At 40.8% G+C, this 10,461-nt stretch overlaps 1 protein-coding gene across 1 annotated transcript; it reads right to left on the bottom strand.

The window, feature by feature from the left end:
- Window positions 1-639: 639 nt before the first annotated feature.
- Window positions 640-4,245, bottom strand: IL6 (interleukin 6). Its single transcript, XM_058825720.1, has 4 exons — window positions 3,991-4,245; window positions 3,770-3,883; window positions 3,403-3,549; window positions 640-1,162 (listed from the first exon to the last, which is right to left on the bottom strand). Exons 1-4 carry the CDS (start codon window positions 4,243-4,245, stop codon window positions 971-973), a joined length of 708 nt encoding a protein of 235 aa, XP_058681703.1. The 3' UTR covers window positions 640-970.
- Window positions 4,246-10,461: the final 6,216 nt, after the last annotated feature.

Here is a 10,461-nt window from a genome sequence, read left to right as displayed (position 1 = left end):
TGTCCATACTAGTGAAATATAAAAGACAAATGCATGTTGCTGCATTGCTCAGCGGCAATATGTTGATTTATATTGCTTAAGGAAATAACTTAAATTTCTTTTTTTCTACTTCTTGCAGTAGGGGCCAGAAATGTTTAACCAAACTTGGAAAATTCCCCTGGATGACAGCAATAAAACTAATCAGAGGATAGTATTTGTGTCAAAGTGGTTAATGTGGTTGTCTCACCACTTTATTTAAAAGAGACTATTTGACTTGTAAGAAGATCCTTACAAACAATTTTATTGGGTGTTCTTAATAAATATAAGGCACTTGTCCATTTGTTTCTCTGGAGCATTGATGGTTTATCTTGTTCATTCTTAAGTGTACTTTTCAGTGCATCTGGTTCCTTTATATCCTATTTTAAGAATTGTATGGTAATCAAATTGTCTATGTGTGTACATATGTGCTATGTAGAGAACTGGCCTAATCACACAGGGATGTTCTTGAAAGTGGTTATTCTGATAATTGCAGGTATTAGAAGCTGGATATATTAGAGTGCTTTAGTCTTATTTAAAGTTCACAGGGATTATACAAGCTTTTTCTTAAAAATTGGCTTTTATTTGTCTTAAAAAGGTAAAAAAGTCATAAATATAATCTCTCAAATGTATAAAAAACATAAGTTATACAAAACTTTTTCTGGGTTCTGAAATTTTTTTTGAATACATATTAAATAAGTTTATATCTGAATAGTACCATTAGACAGGAAATAAAATACATAATTTGTTTAAATTATTTCTAAATATTGAAAATATAAATAAAAATATTAAAACCTAATAAATATCTTAAATACAATAAATAAGTTCCTAAAAGGAAATGGGAATGTATATAGATCCAACCATTGTTACTATTTCTAGTTCTTAAAACAGAACAACACTGTTATCTGCCACCTGACAGATTTGTAACCAAAGGATTGTGCCTGAACTAAAACATTCAAGCACTGAAACTCCTGGTGTTTTTCAAATAGCGCACGGCCCTCACTGTCTTCTCCATAAATGAAGTAAAGTCTCGGAGGATGAGATGGATGGTGATTTTCTCTGTCCAGTCCTTAGTGGACTTCAGCTTTGTGTGGAGGGATTCCTGGGTAGCTGCATCTGGGATGATCACTTCTTCGGGATTGATCACCTGTGAGAAAGACAATATTGGGGGCCTTGGTTAAAGCACTGTCACTGAGCCTGTTATAGAGCATCCATTTGTGTTTTCCCAGCCTGCTGCATTTTTCCACTTTTTCTGTACTGCAGTCAACAGCACTTCCTGGGACTGTGCTTTCCCCCAGCCCTGTTTCTGTGCAGAGGTGTGAGGAATGCTGGTGCCTGCTATGACTGCTGTGTGGGGATCTGGGCTGTAGAGTTTTGGTTTGAATGCAGCCTGTGGCATCGTGGTCCAACAGGCTCTGAGCAGATCAATACACTCCTCCTGCTTTTTGGCAGTCATATGGCTGGTTAGGTAGGGAGATGCTGATCATGGTTTGTTGTAACCTGCACTGCTCCATCCTGAGTCACAAGTTAATCGGCTGACATTGGAGTACTCGCACATTTTGTAGCAGATTAACAAGTTTCCAAAGATGTCAGACTTGTTTAGCTGCTTAATTCTTACTTTCCAGGCATTTAGTCACATATGAGACTAAGTGCCACCAACTTTCACTGATATGTGGGACCATAACTACAAGATGAGTAAAAGTTATTTATCTAATGGGTTATTTATCTAATGCTGACTCACAGCATTGTGCACCCAGTACATAAAGGCCTTTGAAGAACTTGTCCCAAGAAGTGGGACTTGTGAAAACAAGAGTTACATACCCAAATCATGGAGCTGTTTTAGGTGATTTGGAGTCCAAAGTTCTAGCAAGTGTCTGCTTAATCCTGTGTTTAGGATCTCTCCTACCTTTTAACAAGTGGCAAAAAGATGCAACCTCCTTCTGGAACATCTTTTTTGTGAAATATAAGAGAGAAATATTCTTCCTATCCAGACTACTTGAGAGTGTGTTCTGATCACATCCACTTTTCCTGGTATGCCCAGCTGCTTGTGCTCTGTTAAAGTTTGTATCTGGATATCCAGACACGTATCATGCTGATGGATCTGTTTAACCACAAGTGATGGATTCTGGCTTTGCTGTCCTTAAATAGCAGATTTTTCTCTCACAAAGAAAAATTTCCAACCTGAAGTTCAAGGCCTTTTCTCAAAAACTCCACAGTTTCTGCAAGTGCAAGTTTTGGTTTTGGTCACTGTGTTTAATTCTGCCTGTTTTGATTACCTTGGTAAAAACAACAAAAAAAAAAAAGGCCTAAACCCAACAAACCTAGTCTCTCTCAGTTATGAAACAAACTTTCTGCAAACTCGTGTATCAAGCTGGAAGCCAGTAATCAGTTGCTGTCTTATGACAGGACTATTATTCTCAGCTAGCACAGTGTGAAAAAAGCAGTTCAGCTTCCTTTCACATAAAGAATGATGGGCATAAGTAAATATGTTAGGAAAGGTATGGCAAACACACAATGCACAATAGGTTTTTCACATGCTGAAAATTGCCTAGAAGGAAATAATGCCCCAAGACTTCTGCAGTCCTTACCTGGGTGATTTTTAATCAGGCAAATGCTTTCACCAAAGACAAAGGGATGTGTTCATATTAAGGATTATTAAAATGAGCAAGAACTACATGAATTAAGTAAAGTTTTGAAATGTGATCTTTCAAAGCTTTCCAAAACATGAAAAATGTCTGTCAGAAATTAATAGCATTTTAGTTTACCAGATCAAGAGAGAAATTGGTATTTTTGTGAAAGATCATTTGTAAGCAAAATATGTGTTTTTCGGTAGGGAGCTGTCTGATATACTGACAGCAATATCTCAATATACCATACAGCTTGGCTTAGAAGTTTGGGAAGTTTGGTTTGGAGAGTTTTAAAGAGAAATAACATTGTAAAAATACACTTGGCTTTTTCTTTTCTTTCTTTTTTTTTTTTTTTTTAATGTGGGCTTTAAAAAAAAGTTGCTGACTTCTGCTTCTCAGTGAGTTCCAACATCAGTACAGGCTGAATTGCAGTTCTGCAATTATAGACAAGCTCTCTGAGAAATCCTATTTCTATCAGCTGGTTTAGTGTATTTGTTCTTAAAACAATGATGCGTTTAGGTGGTTTGGAAATTACAACTACCAATAAAAAGTAGGAAGAAGAGTTGTTTCTTTAAGAAAAGAAAGCAAAACTTGGTAAAACCTCTAAATCATAAGGGTAAGATCTGACCATAAGGAACTGTCACCTGTTTTTTCAAGGAACTGAAACATAGCATCCTCTGTTTCACATAGCATCTTCTGTTTCTGACTTCACATCAGTATTAAGCCACAAAAATCATGAGGGAATTTAAAACCAACTCACCATCTGTTTTATGATTTGTGCCAGGTGCTCTGTATTGTAGGATAGCGATTCAACCTTTTGGTTTTCACTAATAAAAGTTTCTTGTATGTATTTGAAGTATGTCTGAAATGTATAAAGCCCACTGGAGATTTTTCTCAAGCATTTATCCTGAAATGAGAGAAAGGTGAGAAAGTCAATTTAGAGTTCAAAGTGCCTTGATCGCAATGCTGTGTGCAGGTTAGCAGATGATGCTTCTGTAGTGTGGAGGTCTGGCCAAAGCCAGCTAGAGCCGGCACAAATCTTTAGGTCAACTTCCACTGTTCTTTTGAGCAGGTAAAACCTGCCCCAGATATACAGGGTTAGATGGGAAAGGAGAGCTGTTCCTTGCCTCATTAAAGCCGGCGAGCAGACACCCATCTTCCTCCGTCACCTTGGGGAGGTTGAGGTTGTTGTGGAGGAGCATTTCCATGCTGTTCTGGCAGACGGTAAACTTCTCGCACATCTGGGGAGAGACACGGAGAGGTTTGGTCGCACCTTGTCAGGAGGCAGCCGCGGCCGGGCCGGCCGTATGAGCGAGCGAGCGCTTGCCCGCGGTGCGGCCGTACCCACCTCGTTCTGCAGCTGTGTCGCCCGGTCGTGCAGCAGCCGCGCCAGCTTCAGGCTGTTGGGCAGCGCCGCCCGCCGATCCGCCGCCTCCTCCAGCTCTGCCTCCCCCGAGGAGTCGGCGTTGGGCATCGGGGCGGCGGCGGCCCGCGGCACCAGCAGCAGCAGCAGCGGCGGCAGCAGCAGCGCGGCGCGGAGGGTGGGCGGCCGGCGGCGGCCGGCGCGGGCACGGTCGCAGCCACAGTCCCGGGGAAACTTCATGGTGCGGCTTCTTCTCGGCTCCGGCCCTGGCCCCTTGTCGTCGGCGAGGCTGGCGGGTTGAATGAGCTCCGGGCATCTCTGAACGTGTATTTATTGAGGGGGCTTCGAGATTATTCATGGCCTTGGGAAAATCCGGCAATGAAGCAGATACACGAGGGGTGTGTGCTCTCGCAGCGCGCCGGGCTTGACAGGGCTGCTCGAGAGCCGGGATTGTGAAACGGGCCGGGGGGGCGGCCGAAAGCAGCCGGTGGGAACATGAAGTAATCGTCCCTGTAACTCCTTGAGGCCCGGGCTGCTCCCCGCATCCGCCGCCGGCTCACCTGCCCCGCAGGGTCCCGGCCGGGGCTGGAGCCCCCCGGTCCGGCTTTCCTCGGACCCTGCCAGCTCCAGCCGCACAAAACCTCCTGGAAATTATACATGCATACCTGCCTATATACACACATACTTTATATATGCGATACACTTCCGTATGGTTTAATATTTTAACGTGGTTTAATGTTTTACGGATTTCGTATTATTTATATCTATATACATCATACGAAAAAAAATAGCTAAAACATCCCTATATTTTAGCTATTTTTATTATTTGTATATGTGAAACTAAACGCCCCTGTTTAGGCGCTGGGTAGTACAAGTTGCAAGTTGCCTCTCTGAGTGAACTACATGTGGGTAGGATTAAATACATCAAATGCTTTGAATGGACCAAAGCCAGCTCCTGCGGGAGGCTGGCTGCAGGAAATGCCACGAAGTTCCCTGTTATCTGCTGCCTTATCTCTTTCTGCCTACCTGTAGCTGTTGCAGGAATTTTAATCTTTCAGGGGGACTCTTCACCCAGGGCAAGAGTTCCTGTTGGGATCAATCTTGTAGCATGCAGGCTGAGTCAAACTGTTTAAGGCATGCTGACATTGAACTTGTGGAATGTCTTGAACTGATTTTGGCCAAACTCCCTTTTTTTCTTTTTTCTTTTTCTTTCTTTAGTATGAAGTTGGTTATGTTTTCTCACTTAAAAAAGATCAGAGGCTGCATTGGGAATTCCTAACAGGAGAGTACAGAGTTGGGAGAACAGAACATGGGGCATAAGAGAGGTGTTAGAGACAACACAGAAACTGAAAAATATCCCAGATACTTAATTTTCTAAGCACAGCCTGAAAAGAGAGCCTTGGGAAAGAGGCAGAGTACTACTGGTTTTTATTTAATGTCTCTTTCTGTCAGTAGCAGAAAAGCAGCTGTGGTGATTTTGCCCAGTGGAGAGATATTAGAACTGGAACACAAGTGCGAGAGAGCAGTTTTCAAGAGCAGCAATCCATCTCTGCCCAGGTCCCTGAGTGCAGCAGGGGGATGTTGCCAGAACAGTATTTGCTGTAATGTCAGATCTGTGGCATTAGGCATAGAAGAAAGCATGCCACTAGCAGTACGTTTGACTATTATCAATGAAAAGATCCAACTGAAATGTGCTAAAGGATTAAAACAGCCAGGCCAGATGAGCTCAAAGCTTGGTATTTGCTTTTGCATAACCATCAGAGGCAGATACATCAGGGAGGGAACTCCTGCCTACCTCTTTTTCCACTTGCAATAGCACATGGATGTACGTCTCAGGGATTTCCTTCCGCTGCAAGACGACTCATAGGCTGTTCCCTGCAGACTGTCAAACATTTCCTTTACCTAACCTAAGTGAAAGTACTATTCTTAAAATGAGGAAAACTTGGTAGAAGGCTGTGTTTCCTTAATATCTTTTCAGCAAGCATTCTGTAATTTAGTCCTCTCTGTAGCTCTGTAATTCTTAATTTTGTAAACTTATTTTATGCATACCTCATTGTATTGTGAAAGTCTCTATTCCTTAGAAATTTTCAGAGAACATTTTTGTGCTGATCACTGTGATACAGTCTTGCTGATGTATGTAGTTGCATCTGCAGAGTCAAATAAAAGCAAGTTTCCACTGTTCCTCATCTAAAAGTCTCTAAGCCTTCAGTTACTGTTTTCTCATTTTGGGGTTTTGTTTACTTTTTTTTAATATGAATGTCCATGTGACTTTTCAGAAGTACAAAGTATACTTACATGCTCCAGTGAAAGGTACTCATTAATGGCTTAGGAACTCCATTTGATAATCTAGGACAAAGCATAGCATTCAAAGGAGGAAGGAACTGGAATTTACACAATAGCATTAGAATACTTTTATTGCTTTGGACAGTTTCTTATGGAAAATCACTTATTTAATTGGTTCTGTACATAGAAGAAATACTTTTGCACTGATCTATCTGTAATAATGGTTAAATTTTGGGAAGGGTTTACAGGAGATCTGCACTGTATTATTAATTAGTTGGCACTGTACTGCACTGAATTACACTGATTCATCAGTAGTCACGTTGTTCCAAATTTAATAAGCCCTGAACAAACAGCACATGCTCATGAGTTACCTACAGATCAGGAGATCCTGGTACTTAAAATGTAGGAGTATTATAGCTGAGACACTGAGGCATAGTTTCTAGATGCCAAGGAATTTCTTTCCTGCATAGCATCTTTGTAATACTGTAGATTACTGTTCTTGCATCCTTTTATTTCTATTGCACTATATTTCACTGTACAAATTTTTTCTTTTTCTTTTCATTTATACTGTCAACAAGATGGCTGCATCCTGGTATCTAAAAACTTCCTAAGGTGGGATTTCAGAAATTCTCAGTGTTTACCCAACTTTTTCTTCTGTCTGACAAATGAGCACTACTACTGCACATTTCTGTAGGAGCGGAGAGACCATTTCTGAACGTTGTAAAAAAATCTCCCTCTCTGATTGTCGCACATGAAAATTGTTCCAGGTTCCAGTCAAGTTATTGCCAATCCAGGATCATCCCATGTGTTAGGATCAATGTGCAACTCACTGACCCATTCTGGAAAAGGTTCTTTTTCATCTAGAATTGGTCTGCCTGGGAGCAAGCCTGTGCCACTTTTGTTCTTGATAAATTGGGAAATTTGGAGAAAGGAGCCTGTTTTCAGGAGAGGTGGATGACACCAACATGGAAACGCTATTACCACTGAAGAATTCAACAAACTGCCAGAGCTGTCATGGTCAAAGCTTGTCTTCCCTCTTGTCAGCCATCGGGCACATGTCTACAAGGAGCCCTACCATGTGCAGCAGCAAAACCCAGTGCCATTGGCAGCAGCAGGAGACCTTGCTTGCTGAGTGTTGAGTCAAACATAAATGGCATTCCTACATGGAAAAATAAGGTCTTTCAATGAATTAGAATTACTAGGGTGCAGTAAGTTCCACTCCAATCTGTGTGTTTGATTTGACTGTCTTTTTCTTTCTAATAGTCTCCACTATTTTACAGTAGTAAGAAAACCAGTAATGTCTATTTGGGGATTATGACTTAAAATAGTACTGTTGGTAGTAAGAGAAGAAATACAACTGAAAATGTGGTGTTCTTCTATAGAAGTATTAGATTGTGTGTGGAAAAAAACGCCAATTGTCAGAACTGCAATCATAACAATCACTAAGCAAATAACTTCCAAATATTTTGAATGAGGAGGAAAGCTGATGTCTGATTCCCCTGACATATTTTTGGTTGAATTCCTCAAAGCTTGTTAACAAGAGAACTTGAAGTCTTACAGATCTTGTAAAGAGTGTCAGAGTTCTTTGTAATGTCAAACCAAGCTGCCCTGTGCTGTATTTGAAGTGAACAGGTTGAACAGGTCAGTAATACCGTGTTCTTGTTTCTCATAAGCAAACATTGCTTTGACAAGCTGCATGTCACCAAAGAGCGCTGGTGCACTTGCCTAACGGCCTGTTGGCTTTTGTGGCTTGGCAAGTTCTTTCCTTCTCTGTTGGTTTTTTGCCAAGTAACTTCAAAGTTTTTTGGGGATTTTTTGGTGAAAAGCTTTGGGGATTACTCGTTTTTCTTTCTTAAAGGAAGACTTGCATCATTCTTTAAAAAGGCTAAGATGTGTGGTAAGACTTGAATTTTTTTTTTGAGTGCATCATATACAAGTACCATGAATTTCCTTGCCTCAAGCTAGATCGGAGGTTTAGAGGGAAAATTTTAACTTACCTTTAAATTATGTTCTGGTTTTCAGCTTATCTGCTTAATTTCAAGAAGATAAATAATGCTATGGTCTTCTCTAGCCAACTTCCAGCAGACAACAGCGTCCAGCCATGCAGTCCTAGATGAAAGAGGTCCTAGATAGAATGGTTCTTGGGGAATATCTGAATGCTGCAAGACATATCTAATGGTACAAGTCCTTCAAGTCAAAATGATTGCAGGGATTTTAATGCTGGAATGGGAATGTTGTGGCACCTGACCGTGAAACTTGATTTTCACTAGGAGCACTTTGCTTCTGTGACTGCACTGTTAAATGGCATCAGGAAGCAATTTGATAAACTTTTCTCATGGAAGGAAGGCAGCTGTTGCTTTCTCTCTGTCATAGCACAGTGTGCCTGGTGGGGTGGATGGTGTCCCTTTTAGGGCTGCTTGAGACACCAGAGCAGAGAGCTGGTCAAGTTAGAAATACTGATGGCCTTGGGTCTTTCACAAGCAGCATGTTGTTATCTGGCTTGTTTTGTGAGCATCACTCACGAGGACAACACACTGTTTTGACAGGGATCCCATTTTGTCAGCACTGTGTATTGTAGGGTTGTACTTCTGAAAGAAATCTCTCTCTGTTTTTAAAAATTAATTGACTGTAAGTTCCACTTGTGTTTAAGGAACTTCTTAGTTCCCATTGAGCTTGCTTTCTAAGCATGAAAGATGAAAATTCAAGGAAGTTATATGATGAAGAAGAGCGAGATATTTCAGTCATCAGAGAAGATGACAGAGCTGAAAAGAGAACACTGAGGAGCCTGTGTATGGGAGGTACTGAATGGTGTAAGTATTTATCTTTATTGTTTACCATTTTTAACATGGCACATTAGATGTAGATTGTGTTTTACAAAGCATTCAAAAGTGGGGTTTTCCCTCCAAGGAACTTGCTCAATGCCAAGGGAAACTCAAGGGTGTCAATGTTTATAATCCCACTCAAGAATGCATACCAACTCTAGCTCACCTCAGTAAAGAGTATCTATTTCACTCTTATGCATTGTTCCATGAGACATCTGTAAATCTAACTGTGTTTACCCTTGTCCATGCTCAATGATTTTGTGCCCATAATCTCATTATCAGATTATTGTCTCACGTGGGTTGACATTTAGTTGTGCATTCTCTTGTGTTCTCATTCTGCCTTTCCTGGTGATTGCATTTGTGAGTTTGTAAATTATCTACACAGAAGCCAAGTCACTTAATGAAAATTTTATGTTTTTTTCCTGGAAAGCAGTGGTTTCTCCCTGTAGTGAGAACAGAAACCGGATAGTATCAGTGATAAAAGTATTGTAACTTCATTGTCAGAATGAGATGCAAGGCTTCAGTACATTCCTTTTGGGAGATAACTTTTCAATAGCACTTTACATGTGTTGGAAATTTCTCTTAGCAGATGGATTACTGGAAAACCAAAATGCAGAGTGCACCTTCAAGTAGTGTTATGTGCTTTCATAAAGGTTTTCTAGCTCAAGGATCTTGTAGTGACACAGTGAAGTTGCTGTGGAGTTTTCCACTTTGGTCATACCATTTTGTTGAGAAAACTAAGTGTCCCTACTCAGAAAGTGGTGCCTTGCACGTTGGGGTACTTGAGTCTTTCTTCCTTTCTGGGTGACTTCTAGCAAACTTCTTAATTTTTCTAAACTGAATTTGTGAAAGGGAGCCTACTTACCTCAGCAGGAGCCCTTTCTAGTTGCATGCTAGCACACTATAAGAGGGTTAATAGATTGTGCTGAATCTGTAATAGTCACTCTTCCCACACTGCTGTTCCTGAAGCAAAAGTGTCCTGGGGGCCAGGTTAGCTATAAAGACTTTGGTCCCATCACCAGAGGATCTGAGTGGTCTAGATCCAACTAATTTTTTCCTTCAGATGGCCAGTTAGATGGTCTGGTGCTTTTTTGTTTAGATTACTCAACCAGGATGTGGGAGATGTTGAATCATATCCCTTCCTTATTTAAATGGATTATGAACCCAGTTTTACTCCTTTACAGGAAAGTCTCCCAACTCCCAAGAAGAATATTGGCCAAGGTGTTTTTCTATTGCTCCTCTTAAAGTGAACTTTTTTATTTTTGTCAGAAAGAGAAGATCAGGAGCCTGTGTGCCACCTTAGTGGATTCCAAGGGAAGTTTGCTCAAATATGTAGGACAAAAAATTCAGA

This window comes from Ammospiza caudacuta, chromosome 1, assembly GCF_027887145.1.
Source record: "Ammospiza caudacuta isolate bAmmCau1 chromosome 1, bAmmCau1.pri, whole genome shotgun sequence".
NCBI classification, from domain to species: Eukaryota; Metazoa; Chordata; class Aves; order Passeriformes; family Passerellidae; genus Ammospiza; species Ammospiza caudacuta.
This window is presented reverse-complemented; position numbering and strand designations above follow the sequence as displayed.

Excerpts from the sequence above, each read along its gene's own strand:
- IL6 (XM_058825720.1), bottom strand. The coding sequence starts at position 4,245 with ATGAAGTTTCCCCGGGACTGTGGCTGCGACCGTGCCCGCGCCGGCCGC. Across the intron at positions 3,884-3,990 it reads CGACACAGCTGCAGAACGAG|ATGTGCGAGAAGTTTACCGT; the intron begins GTGGGTACGGCC and ends GTCTCTCCCCAG. Across the intron at positions 3,550-3,769 it reads TGCTCGCCGGCTTTAATGAG|GATAAATGCTTGAGAAAAAT; the intron begins GCAAGGAACAGC and ends CTCTCATTTCAG.